Here is a 14,405-nt window from a genome sequence, read left to right as displayed (position 1 = left end):
TAGCTGGGGCACCCAGTAAGCACATACTGAGATTCAGTGAATAGCAGCTATCGTTATTACTTTTAAAATAATAACATTGAATTAGCTAATTAGGAATACAGTCAGTCTACCCAACAGGAGTAAGAGGGAGTTTATTTGATACCTAGATCTGTTTCAGAAACACCAGTGACATTCAGATGATTGCAAATATGTCCTTAACGATATTTCCCCTGTCACAGGATTTTATTGGAACCCAGAGAACTCAGCCAACTGAGAGCCCCAGGGTGCAGAGGTATGAACCCCATCCTGATATCAGTGTCTATCTAGGACTGACTTCAGAACATCCGAAAGAGAACCCAGACTTGGAAATAAAAGAGCTGAAGGAAGCGGGTATGGCCTTAATCCACAGGTTTTTTTAAACTTTATTATATCATTCCATTTATTTTATTATTATTATTTTTAATCCTTACCAAGGACGTCTTCTCCATTGCTTTTTTTCAGAGAGAGTGCAAAGGAAAGAGAGAGAGAAACATCAATGTGAAAGAGACACATCAATTGGTTGCCTCCCGCACGTTCCCCAGTCAGGGATCGAGCCTCCAACCAAGGTACATGCCCTTGGCCAGAATTGTACCCAGGACCCTTCAGTCCATGGGTTGATGCTCTAACACTGAGCCAGACCAGCTAGGGCTTAACCCACAGGTTTGGCATGAATGTGTCCTGAGAGTCACAAGTTGCAACTAATCAATTCCCCCAAACTGTACATGCTGCTTACACTGGGAAAAGATGGATGCCTTAGGGGAAAAAAAAGTCAAGATCCTTGAAATTATTGTTAAAAATTTTGAGCTCCATATACACCTTGGTGGATCCAGAACTAAGTAGTAACCAGTTAATTTCTAGCATGATTACCCTTAGGAATTTATCTAATTGCTTCACAAATAAAAATGATGATTTCTTCATTTAAAATTATTATCTGCTTGTCAGCTAGGTGTTTTGTAGATGCCTTTTATCAGGTTAAGAAAGTTTTCTTCTATTTTTTTTTTTTTAAACATATCTTTATTGATTTCAGAGAGAGGAAAGGAGGGGGAGAGAGAGAGATAGAAACATCAATGATGAGAGAGTCATTGATCGGCTGCCTAGTCCGCAACCCGGGCATGTGCCCTGACCGGAAATCCAACCCTGATTTCCTGGATCCTAGGTCAGTGCTCAACCGCTGAGCCATGCCCGGCCAGGCTTCTATTCTTAGTTTGTTGAAAGTCTTTCTCATAAATAGATGTTGAATTTTGTCAAATATTAAAAAAAAACTATTATCTGCTCAAAAAATTTGAGACAGTACAAAGAATAAGATTACCATTTTCATTCTGCTACTTAGAAATAATTTGCTAACATTTTGGCGTTTCTAACTTTTTACTATAGGCTTTACTGCTTTTTAGTACATTTTGGGACCTTAAAATTCAGAGCTGGAAAGAGCCTTGCAGTCATCCTGCTTAATGCCCTCACATTCCAAATGAGAAAACTAAAGGTCATAGAGGTCGTGGCTCACTCAAGATTCCAGAGCTTGTTACAGAGCTGGAACCCAAGCCAGCTGAATGTTCTCTAACTCTCTTTGGACAGGGGTAGAGACCTCCAGAGTGGCTCCCCAAGCTCTCATTGCTTTGGCTCCTCTGTCCTGTTCTCTGCGAGCTATACACCATCAACCAAGGGTGATGGGTGGTCAGTTCTGGCATTACTTATTGAGGTCTTATTGTTCCCATGATGCAGCGGTGTCTTGGGCTGTGTCTATTTTTTTTTTTTTTTTAATGTTTTTTATTGATTTCAGAGAGAGGAAGGGAGAGGGAGACAGAAGCATCAATGATGAGAGAGTCATTGATTGGCTGTCTTCTGCACACCCCCTGCTGGGGATTGATCCTGAAACCAGGGCATATGCCTGATCAGGAATTGAACCATGACCTCCTGGTTCATAGATTGGCGCTTAACCACTGAGCCATGCTGGCCGGGCTGGGCAGTGTCTACTTTTATCAAATGCTCACTAAGAGCATAACTTTAACTGACATGACTATTCAGACTCTTGTGTGTGTAAAGAAAGCTGTGAATTTAGTCCTTAAGAATCAGGGGCCTATAATTTGCATGTCTTGACAGTTAGGCATGTGTTGTTTTTTTAACTGAATATGTAATACATTTTGTAGGAGTAGGAGAAATGCAACAAGGATTAGAATTTTATGGTATACATTAGACATTTATGGAAGAGGTGTTCCTTTTTTCCCCAAAGACTTTTCCCTCATTTCCCTGTCTTTGCTACGTTCTTCAAAGCAGTAAACAGTAATTACTACTTCCATAGGTACGCTGCTCTGTTGTGTTGAGCAGTATTTATAACTTTACGTTTCAAGTTGTTATCATCTTCAAAAACTCCCTTTCCTTTCACTGTACAGTCTCACTACACTGTTTCACAGTAAAAATATGTTCTACTCAAATTCAGAGAGCCTGGACGAAACCAGAGGCCCAGGGTTAGGTACTGATTTAGTGACAGGGTCTGCTGGCACCAACCTTCTATTTATTTATATTATTAAAACTGCTGTAATAGAAATGAAAGCTACTTTAATGAAAAAGGAATTCAGGAATGAGATCATTAAATATAACTAAGTACATTTTCAATATCAATACCATGTATTTCCTGATTAGTATCAGGTAAATATCTAAACTGTTTATATTGAATTCTGGTCTAAGAAAAAGGTCAAAGACAGTTACTAAGAAGGTGCTTCAGATTATCAGGTCCATTTTGAAAATAATGAGGTCCTCAGAGATTTCTGTTGGTCCTTTTGTTGGTAATCCATTTATGTCTGCATCCTTACAGTCCACTTTGCCTTTGCTTTTATCAAAGGATTCTTGTGTAGCTTTTCTAGGCCACACATGACTAACAAAGGGGGAAATCAGAAAGTATACGTATGGCTCCAGGAACTTTTTGGACTCAGAGCAGAACTGGAATGACAATCCCAGGTTTGAGCTCCTGAGCCATAACTGCAGGGCCCAAGTGGAAGTTTCCAGTTTTACATGTTTTAACCACACTGACCTTAAGCTTAGAACATTTCCCCCAGGATTTGGTCCCTCCCAGATTTTCTACCTCAGCGCATGTCAAAATGGGAACTTTCTCCTAGGTTAGAAATACCTTCTCCCCCTCTGTTGAGTGTGCCTGGTAGTCTCCCACACCTGGGAAGGGAGTGGGAAAATAGAAAGCTTCTTTTTGCATTCTCATGTCACTCGAGCAATAGCCGAGGCTGCTTAGCTGCTGCACGTGATCATTTTAACCATTTGCATGTTGCTGCTTCTTTCAACAGGCAGTCAGCTTCATTCACCAAGAAGTCCCAGTGAAAAGGCAACACCAGATCCTCAGGCCCCAGATCCCAGTCTGATGGCCAAGGAGACTCAAAACCAAGATGCTGCTTCTCCTGCTTCCTTTGTGGCAGACGAGGCCAGAAGCCCCAGCCCAGATCAGGCAAGCCTCTGCAGCTTTGAAATGAATGAAATCTACTCAAGCTGCCTGGACATGGAAAGTGACAAAAAGAAAGAGCCCCCAAGAGCTGGTTTATCTCTGGAGGGGCCTAGCCCAAACCAGGTAGATGATCTGAAGTCCCTGGAAGAAGCGTTGGAAAAGATGGAGAGAGAGGCATGCTGTTTTTGTGAAAAGAGTGGGAGCTCTTCAGAAGCTGACACAGAGCTCTCCTTTGAGGACTGGGACCGGCAAAATGGTTCACTTAGTTCCCCCAGCCCACCTGAGCCAGCGAGAGAAGCGAAGGGCAATGTGAACAAGTGGTCCAAGACTGACATGTACATCAGTAAGTGCATGCTGGATGTAAAGATTGCACAGGCAATAGCGAACCAGAATGACGAGTTACTGGGGAAAATCAAGCAGAAATTCAATGAGTTTGAAAGGATGCAGAAGGAGCAGGAGGAGTGCCTCTCTCTGTGGACTTCTTCAAGAATGTTTTCTAACCTCTCCGACTTTCCTGCAGCTGTGGGCCCCCCATCTTTTGTTTATATTCCTCCTGTCTTGCAACTCCCAGGGGGCCAGTGGCCAGATGCAGGTAGCAATTGCCCGATCCTAGCAAGGTCTCCCAGAACAATGAGAGACTTTCAAGGGGGACATTTTGGCAAAAGGTGCAGGGAAAGAAGTGGCTGTGGCTGGAAACCTCTCACTGCTTTCACTCAAGTCTCTGAAAAAAGCACTGGGGATCCATCGGAAAAGAGCCATCAGGTAAAGCTAAGAAGTGGGAGGTAGGGTGTCTGAGCAGGACCCAGAGCTGGGTTCAACGTTGCCCCTAAGCCAAATGCAAGGAATCAAACTGCAATCTCCTGGCTCATAGGTCGGCACTCAACTGCTGAGCCACGTCGGCTGGGCAGGTCTGATTATTTCTACACTTTTAGCAAGAATAGCTTTAAAAACTAGAATGGAGAGTGAAGAGAAGAACTCCATCAAATTACTGAAGCATGTTTATTTCTTTTCAAGCTGCCAACTCTTTGTGGTCCTGGAAAACAGAGCCCAGGTGAACAATTCCAGCCCACTCAAGAAGCCAAGGAAAGTCTGGAAAGAAATAGGAACCAAAATACTGGCAGGTGGGTTAATGTTTTATTGTTCTTTGTATCTCCATGCCTTTAGATTCCCCTGTGACCCCGAGGTCACTTACTGATCTTCATATGTCTAGTGACAGAGAGTCTGTGAGTGATGAAGAATAGTGACACAGAAATAGTTTACAGATCTTGGCAGGTTCTCTGTTAAGTGAACAAAAAGAGCTGGGTAATGGAAATTTGTAGGAGCCATCAAAGGTGAAGCACCTGGCAGGTTAATCAGGACTCATCACTTGTCAAAAGCAAAGCACCTTTGCCTTTCCAAAGCTGCCCAGATGGGTTTTCTTATCAAAAAGAAATGCCAGGTATTCCCTTTGCTTGTGGTCCAGAAGTCAGACTATTTGGTTCCAAAAAAGTGTCACTGACAGGAGGGCAGAAAGAGGGTTGAACGCTATCAGTGTTATCCTGCAGCCTCTGATTTCCAGCTGGATCAGTAAAGTGAAGTAGCTTCAGCACAGATCACTGGAAGGAGAGCATATGTGTACCCTGGGTTTTTAAGAACTTAGGTAAAGCTAACTTTATTTTGCATTGGGGGAATTATTAAAGGAGCAATAAATGTTTTTCAAGATAGACTAGTATGTCAATTTTAGTTTCCCTTTTCTGTGGTTAAATGGCAGCATTTATTCACAGCTTTGAAATCAGTTCTGGAAGAAAATTTTTTTATTCCCTCCCGCAATGGTGACTGAGATTAATGACAAAAGTCTGCTGCTCCTTGCATGTTGGTAAATATCTACATTAAGAGAGAATCAAGGAAAATGCCCAGACATTTTAGTTTAGTGTATTTTACCTTTACGCAGGGAATTATTGAAGAACCACCTGACATCAGGTTTAGCACTCACATCATTGATAGAAGCAGATGGGGTGCCAGTATAGCCATTAGATGACAAAGCAAAAGCTGTGGTTGTGACCTTCCCTTTTCTCCAGAAGAACAAAAAACAGACCAAAGTTTAACATTTTGCTACCAATCCACCTAGTCTTCTTTGTATGCTTTTAAAATATAAAAGTTATATACATGTATATATCTTTTAAAAAAGTTAAATTTATAGAGGTAACATTGGTTAATAATATAAATTTTAGGTGCACAACTTTACAGTACATGTATAAATCTTCATTATATCCTGATTATATTATTTTAATTATAATGTATTATATCCTGATATTTCACTTTACATTGAACACGAGCATTATCCCACATTATTAAAACATTCTTGTAATGTAAACTTATTTTGAAATTGTTGGATTTCCCCAATTGATGAATTTTAGGTTGTTTCATTACCTTTTTTGTTATGAATAGTGCCACAGTGACTTGTCTATAAAACTTTTTCTGCATTTTGGATTAGGTCCTTGATAGATTCCCAGGAGCAAATTTACTAGGCTAGTTAAAGGTTCGAGCGTCTTAAAGATTCTCGATAGCTGTTGCCAAATTGCTCTTTAAAGAAGCTGATCAGATCTGACCTTTCCAATGCAACAGTCTCTCTGCTGTCTGGTTCAGTGGCAGAATAGGATGTTCTGGATAACAGGGAGTTCATATACATGCCACAGATCACACATACATTTTTGAGAGTTTAATAGACAATAAAATATATATGACCATGGGATATTTAGAGGAAAAGAGACTCTCTTGTTTTGCAGATAAGGAAACCTTGGCCTAGAGAGATTGAAGTTTGCCAAAGTCAGCCAGTGGCAGGTCAGGGTCTAGAACTTAATGAAACTAGGCTGATGATCTCTGAGTGTCTTTAAGATCCCTGGTACCTTAAGTCCATCTTTACAAATGTTAGTTATTGTGCTATCGCTGGTATGCAGGAGGCCTATTGCCGGAGAATTCTGGTAGAAGGGCGAGAGCAGTTATTGAACCATCGCTAGTGTTCTGAGGCACTGAGGGGAAGAGGGAGCTCTGCAACAGCCTAAGAACCAGGATTCTGTCTGGTGAAACAGTATTTTAATTTTGGGTTTGTTCTACTTCTGAAAATCTCCCAAGAGCATTTTTATCTTGAAATCTGAACTTGGAAATTAAAAGGAACCCCTAGAGATCTTCTAACCCATTCCTTTTATTTCTTAGCCAGGGACAGCCTAGAGAGTTCAGTGCCCAAGCCAAAGTGACACAGCTGAATAGTTCACTCTTCGCTGCATCAAACCACCCGAAGGGACCTCCAGTAACATCCATCCCTGTCCAAGGCTCTACCAGGTAAGGAGTCTTACTAGTTGAATGTTGGGGAGTCTGGCCCCCTCTGGTGGTGATCAGGAGTCAGTAAAACCCCAGGAATGGCTTAAAGTGGTGTCAGTCCTCTGGGTGGGCTGGTGGGCTCAGGATTGTGTCAAGAACTTGAGCAAACTGATGGTTTGTGTCCACCCCGCTCCTCTCCCCCTCCAAAAAAACCTATACAATTTAGGATCAATATGGAATCGGCGTCTTCCAAAACATATAATACAAAGTCAAGAAATAATGAAGATGCTGGAAAGGTACACTTAAAATGGATAAGTAAGTATAAAGTCATGGATTCTGTTGGACAAAATGAAATTTAAAGTATGTCTCTAACCTGGTTGGCATCTCTAAGTGCACAGCCTGTATCGCACTGTTCTCCCATATTCTTTTCTTCTGTTAGATCATTCCATTTTAAAAGCAAGGCCTTTCTGATTACTAAATGAAGAAGAGAAATGCTTTTTTCATTTCTAGACCATATAAGAAATATTTCTATTGTATATTAATGTAAATTATATAACAAGTGTAGTAAAAATATACTACAATAGAGATATTTAACATACATGCCATTATTAACGTAGAAGCCTGCAGTGTCACTTTCACATATCCTGTGGGCATTATCCTTTTGTGTCAGTTTTATCTTGTAAGCTTAAAAGGAAACAATGTCCATGTGGGTTTTTTTTAACACTAATGGTAAGTGACATTAGCAAAAGTATAGAACATTTGGAATGAAAATATACACATTCCCAAAATAGCAACTCATCATGGCCTAGAAAGGCTAGACGAACTCAAATATAATCCTGTAGAATCTCTTCAGACTGGGGGCTTCAGATGTCATTTTCTTGTGACATCTTCAGAGCAAGGAGGCCCATCTACAAGTTTTCTCCTGCCTGGAATTCAGTGACAAGGCCTGGAACTAATGGAAATTCTTTTGCCCTTTCCTCACTCTGTCATCAATTCTCTCTCCAGCCCTTCAAGCAAAACAGGGTAAGCTAAGGGCAATGCAATTCTAAAAAGGCAATTATGTGACAATATGAGCTATAAAAATATTATATAGCTCTTTAAGAATCAAAAGCTTTTGTTTCCAATGTTCACAGTGCTGTTTTAAATAACGACTTTCTCTTGTATCCAGTGGAGGTGAAAAAAATGGCAGAGAAAGCAGCTACTGGGCAGCTGGCTGTACCTCCTTGGCATCCTCAGAGTGGTTTGACTCTAGAGAATGAGGCTGAAAACAAGCCTGATCACTTGCTGCAGCCCCCCATTAGGGACCCTGAGAATGTGACTTGGCGGCATGTTGTAGAGTATCCCAGGAAAAGTGATGCTCCAGGACGAAATGGCAAACATGACAAAACAGACAACAGTGACCGTGACTGCCAGCATGGCACACAGCCTGGGCCTGGAAGCTTTACCAGTAAGTTCACTTGGAGGAATTGAGATAGGTGAACTCTGTCAAGTAATCAGCTGTCAAAAGTAAACCTCCTGGAATATTTCCTTTGCTTGGTCTCCTCTCCTTCCCAACTGTTTGGGAACCCTGTGTTCCAGAGGAAAGCAGAATACCCTTTTGATCCCACTATCCTTCCCATAGGTAAAGAAATCCAGAGATTCATGAGTTTTTCTATTGCCAGAGCAAACCCATTTTCTCAAATGAAGTGAAATAATCCCCATGCATTGCCCCTGGTCCTGGGTGTAACCTAGCGAGGAACTGAACCTTTCTTACCTGAGGGCAGTGGTGGACAGCCACTCCCTACTGCCCTTTTCTTTGCATCTCATTTTAAGCTGGAAATACTCCACTGGCTCCTAGAGAGTCTATGCCAGAGGAATCTTTGGCTGTCAACACTTTATAGATTTGTAGGTTAAAACTGAAGGCTGTGTATTTCCACTTGGTAGTTTGCTTGCAATTAAGGCATAGGATATTATTTCAAAGTTGTTTACAAGTCAAAGAAAGGTACATCTAAACTGATCATTTATTTTAGGTAGAAAATCTATTGGCTTAGGTTTCTTTTGTTTTTTTTCTGTTTTTGGAACTTGTCAAGCCCCACACTTGAATGGGTGAACAAAAATGTGGATGATCTAGGGCTTTATGTTGGGGCCAGGCTAAACTAACAGTCTCTACTCTCTAGACTGAACCTGACCTGGCCATCTGGGACATGGCCACCAGAATAGCCATGCATCTCTTCTCTCACGCTGCCCTTTTCCCTTTCATGCCATCTGAATACCACTGAATAACTATGGCCCTGGTTGGGTTGTGTTATAATCATTAGGTAACAGGCACCTGTGCCCCAGAGGAAATGAGCAGCCAGAGCTTAGTGAAGTCTTTCAAGCAAGTTCTGAAGCATCTGTGGTCACTGAGAAATCTTGCAGTGTAAGTAATATGTTCCGGAGAGCCAGGTTGAACCCATGGACCTAATAAAGTAGAACTGAGAGGTTGTTATGTATTATGACATTGAAATAATATCTGTAGTAGTTCTTTTTTGTTGGAGTATGTGCCCTCATGTCTCTGACATGGATGAAGAAGTCTTTATCTCTCTACGTATTACTTTTTGAGTCAGTTCAACTCAAAGTGTTGTGTATCTTGGAGCTTGGTTCTGGGGAACACATACAGGCATCAGATTCAGCTCTGGCTCTTGAACTTCCCATCTAGTTGGGTAGACAAAATCAACTCTGGAAGTACAGCATGGGTTAGATACCAGAGCTGGTGGCCCAGCAGGTGACTGAGGCCAGATTGGAGAAGGAAAAGCAAGTCCAGGATTGTGATGAGAGCACTTTCACCTGGATGTCCTCTAAGACCCAAATTCAGCTCTCAGCTCAGTGAAAGAATACGTTCGTGCCTGACAATTGTGCCTGAGCAGGATCTGTGGGGTTCAGTCATTTCCCAGTATTTGCATTGAGGTTACAGCTTTGCTTCAGGGGTTTAATACATCCTTGAAGCCTGCAATTGGGCCACAGTCCATCCAGGCTAAGGAACCAAGTTTTTTATCATCATTGACATGGTGCCACAATCACTTAAAAAATGTAAATATCAATCAAGAACGAAACAGTGTAAAAATACAATTGTGATAACATTTTAGGTCTTTCAAAGAACATACTACTGTATTTTATCATTGCACATAAACCACTCACGGGATAATTTATTCCTTCTGTCACGTGAGGGCTAGAAGGACATGCCATAGTAAGCAGACTGGCTTGGCTAGAGAAGCAGGTCTGTCAGGGAAGTGGGGAAGGTATGGGAGGCCAGGCTTGTCTGAGAAGTTTCAGTTTGATATGAGAGGTAAAGGCGAGCAGCTGCTAAGTGCCCAGGAGGAGGAAGTGTGTGGCAAAAGCGGTGTCCAAGGAAATAAACCACAAAACCTCTGCAAAGGGATGATTGAAGGTGAGGAGAGGAGCCAGTTGTCTGCCATGTGGGGTCAGGGCCTGAACACAGGGGAATAAACAGCAGAGGGAGGGGTGGAGCAGAGATGCTTAAGAAATAACTGTTACTTTAAAATTTTTAATGTTTGGCCTTGGCCAGTGAGGCTCAGTGGCTGGAGCATCAGCCCACACACTGAAGGGTCTCAGGTTCAATTACTGGTGAAGGGTATGTACTTAGGTTGCAAGTTCAATCCTTGGCCCCAGTCTGAGCGCATGCGGGAGGCAACCAATAGATGTGTCTCTCTCACGTCGATATTTCTCTCCCTCTCTCCCTTCCTCCCTTCCACTCTCTAAAAATCAGTGGAAAAAATATCCTTGGGTGAGGATTAACAAAAACACAATTAAAAAAAAAAAATTTGTTTTTACTATTGAGGTTGCATTGCTATTTTTAAAATCACGATCCTTCCCTTGCCTTTAAACTGTAACAACACCCAAGGGAGTCCGCAGTTCTGAGCAGCCTCAGCCTTCTCATCCGGAGAATGATGCCAGCACGTGTATTTAAATTCAGTCCTCAGCTTGAGTTGTCTAGGACCTTTCTTCTTTTTGAGAATTTTGGAGCAGAAAGGTTGCCCAGCCCCCTTCCCCTCCGTTGTGCAGATGAGGACACTGAGATTGAGGACACTCGGGATTGTCCTGTTTACAGCTCACTGTGGGGAAGGAGGGCAGAGGCAGGTGTACAAGCAGGCAGGAAGGGCCAGGTCAAAAAGCGTCTCCCTGACTGCTGGGTGATTTTAGAGAACCCCGTTGTTAACACTGCGTCCCACTGTAAAGAGATTTCTTTATAATGAACACCAACTTAAAAGTGATTTCCTACATTACTAATAGGAACAGTCCTGGCCATCGACTGGTTCACCAGAGTCTTCAGAGGACATAAGAGATGAATTTTTAACTCCAGACAATGAATATTTTTACTCCACGACTGCTCAAGAAAACTTATCTCTAGAGGTAAAAATTTAACAGTTCAGGGTAAGGTACATTTTCAGCTTTCTCCATCATCTATTCCTTTTAAATTATTTGTATTGAGGGAAAATAGATTACACATAAAGGTATATAATGTCAACTTAATCAGTGTTTTCATGTGCTTTGAAAAAAATCTGAAAAATAAGACGAGAATGGAAAGTCAAATGTATTTTCTCCCAAATGTATGGTTCCTGCATTTATTTCTACAGCACTTTGTACTTTTTTCAAAGCACTTTTCTTCATTTTATCTAATTCACATATCCTTTCGGGGACAGAAAAAAGATCTGCTATTATTTTTCTGTGAAGAAGAACTAGTGACCCCCAGAGCCAGGATTAGACCAAGGGTTCAGCAGTGGACATGAAGCTGTCCAGCACACTAGGCTTTCTCGGGAATCTGCCTGGCTTTTGCAGAAACCTATTCGTACAGAGTAGTTTCGTTTATAAAATGAAACTCATTGGATTCTCTTATTTACTTATACAATTTCTACCACATCTCCCCACTAATCTGCTACCTTTTTTTGGCTCTTTTATTATGGAAGGTGGGGTAGAGGAAAGGGAGGATTGTGCATGTCAATCACAACATTTGACTGATAAGAAGAATTCAGTGATGCATCAAAAAGCATCACTTACACTTGTCTGTGCTTTTGAAAACTCAATCAGAGCAGTTTTCCATTATTAATCCCTTACACATTCTTGATTTTACTGTGAGCAGACTGGGACAGCATGAAAATCTTTAATAAAAAGGTATTAAGTATATATATGTATGTATATACATGTAATATATACATATATATAAAAACGTACATAAAAAGTGTAACATAGAAAAAAGTACACAGATCTTAAGTGTTCAGCTCATGAACTTCCACAAATGAATACTCAATGTAACCAGCATCCAGATCAAGAAACACAACATTATTGGTCCCAGAAAAGACCCGCTTTGTGCCTCCTCCCCGTCACTGCCTCCCTTCAAAGGAACCAGTGTTCTGACTTCTTGCCCCATGGAGTAGCTTTGCAGGCTGGACCATTTTCCAGCTCTTTGGCTCTCCTGATAAAGCTCCCAGGAATCAAAACATCTTTGTTGGAAGGTTGGGGTGAGGACGGTAGAATGATGAAGGGAAAAGTCACCTAATTCCTCCTTACAGTGGAAGGGGAGGGGAGGCCTTGTTGAAGAGGAACGTATAAGAACTTAGTGTCTGTGAATCAGGTTTGTTCTTTTTCTATAAAAGATGCAGGAATCTTATGAAGATTTTCAAAGTTTAAGAACATCAAGAAATTTTCTTGACCTTTTGATGATATGTCTGCCTCCACTGAACCTCCTTTCTTTTTTTTGCAGACCTCAAGTCCCATAAAAGGAATACAAGATGCATTTGCCCAAGGTCAAGGCTCTGGTAATCAGCCATTAGGGCAGATTCCTTTGAGAACTGCTTGCTTTCCCTGTGTTGGAACATAGATGTTTGGAGCTGGAGCAGTCCTTGGAGATAATCTTCTCCAGGCCTTTCATTTTACAAAGTAGAAAACCTGAGCTCAGTGACTTCCCCTCATTAAAATGAATCTCTTGCCCCTCATCGGCCTCAAGACATCCACACATTATGTTACCTATCCTCGCCTTGAGTTCTTACCGCATGTGTTGAAGTTGTTCCTTTTTTTCCCTAGTCTTTCACTACATTTCAGGCTCCTTCATGGCACATATTAGGTGTTCAGTTATCTTTGCTGAGCTGACCTGAGGGATTTGCCCAGGTCACACAGCTAGTTATTGACACAACCAAACCCAGAACTAGGTTTCCATGTCCTTCTCCACCCCAAAAGGTGGAGTTTCATGATCATTTTTGTTTGCTTGCTTAGCATCTTAGCAAAGAGTTTACAACAGCCAGTAGCACAAAGTCAGCAGCATAACATCCTTCCCTTGGGAGGCCTTAGGTTCTATATGGCTTAGCAACTGCTTTCTGCTACATGGCAAATTACCTTGGATCAGCAGCTGAGGTATGGCACAAGACCACATGTAAGTGAGCTACTGGTACTGATACAGACATTTAAAATGTACACTTTTGCTTTTTTAAGATACATAACCGTCTGTCTGTTTTAAAACTAGTTATCCAGCTGTCCTGGCCATGTAGCTGTCCACAGTCACGTCTCAACACTCTGAACCCAGCCAGGCAGGGTGGGCTTGGGCTGTGAACTCACTCTTTTCCTCCTGCTGCACATTCGAGCTTCCATCTCTAACCTGATCCAGGCCCCTGTCACAGTTGGGAGCATTTTAAGGAACTATGCTTTTAGATGAACAGTTAAATTCTCAGGATAATAAGTATTAAAAGTCCACAGACTTAGGTCTTGGGCCACCCACTTCTTTTTGTGTAACTTCTGCCCATGATCACTTTCTGGGTGAGCCTGGCCTGCACGTGGCCACTTCGCTTATGTTTGGAAGAGAGTTTAGTGGAATAGAGAAGTTGTGGAGCAGACAGGTCAGAAAACCTGGGCTAGTTCGATCCAGACATCTGCAGTACATGAAGAAGCCTCTAATTTCTACTGTTTCATTCTTTCAGCCCTTTCTTCCCCCTTTCCTGCTAGGCTCTGATATATATCGCCTTCACACCAGGTGATGAAACAGGGGTAAGAGTTGGACACATGCTGGCTTCCAAATCTAGTTCTGCTACTGATTTTTTTTCCCCTGCATGACCTTGGGCAAGTCACCTTACCCCAGGGTCCCACTCTCCCCTTGTATAAAGTAAAGGTGATGGTCAGGCTCTAAAATCTCTAAATTCCCCTCCTGCTCTAAATTGAACCTATTAGGAATTTATGCTTTCTAGTATTTGAAAGGTCACAGGAAGAACCCCAATGTGTCTTTACTGGTGAGGTTTCAGAGCTCATTAGTACCTGCTAAAGGTGGCGTTGTTCTTATGGACCTCCCCATTGCCCACCAGACTGCCTGGACCTATGGAATGGCAGGGGGATCATGAGCATTTGCCAATAGGGCAGGCTGCTCTGCCCTCTTCTCTGTAAACCACAGCAGTAGAGTGCTGAGAAGGAACATGGATATTCGCCCTATGTGCCAGAGGTCTGCACAGTATCTCACTGAGCACCGGGAAGAACAGAGAACAGTTGAATTAGCTCCTTAGTACTCAAGACCCCACCCCTACTCCTTAAGTGCTTTTTGATGACCAAGAGGCACAGCACTCTGGAAACGCCCAACTAATGGTCTTTTCTACTGACTCTTGAGTGAACAAATAGTTCTTGGTTTCAACGC

General features: G+C 42.0%; 1 protein-coding gene across 1 annotated transcript in view; it reads left to right on the top strand.

Moving 5' to 3' along the window:
• The window catches only part of TEX14 (testis expressed 14, intercellular bridge forming factor), an 81,669-nt gene that overhangs the window by 49,306 nt on the left and 17,958 nt on the right, over window positions 1–14,405 (top strand). Inside the window, exons 14-22 of the mRNA XM_087826236.1 lie at window positions 219–369; window positions 3,309–4,225; window positions 4,478–4,584; window positions 6,656–6,781; window positions 6,987–7,075; window positions 7,929–8,207; window positions 9,058–9,158; window positions 11,030–11,149; window positions 12,498–12,552. Coding sequence (XP_087682362.1) covers window positions 219–369; window positions 3,309–4,225; window positions 4,478–4,584; window positions 6,656–6,781; window positions 6,987–7,075; window positions 7,929–8,207; window positions 9,058–9,158; window positions 11,030–11,149; window positions 12,498–12,552 — 1,945 coding nt within the window. The remainder of the gene's footprint in view (window positions 1–218; window positions 370–3,308; window positions 4,226–4,477; window positions 4,585–6,655; window positions 6,782–6,986; window positions 7,076–7,928; window positions 8,208–9,057; window positions 9,159–11,029; window positions 11,150–12,497; window positions 12,553–14,405) is intronic.

The sequence above is a fragment of the Miniopterus natalensis genome, chromosome 17 (genome assembly GCF_054644295.1).
Source record: "Miniopterus natalensis isolate mMinNat1 chromosome 17, mMinNat1.hap1, whole genome shotgun sequence".
Lineage (NCBI taxonomy): Eukaryota > Metazoa > Chordata > Mammalia > Chiroptera > Miniopteridae > Miniopterus > Miniopterus natalensis.
Note: the sequence above shows the minus strand (reverse complement) of the source record. Positions and strands in the feature narration are given on the sequence as shown.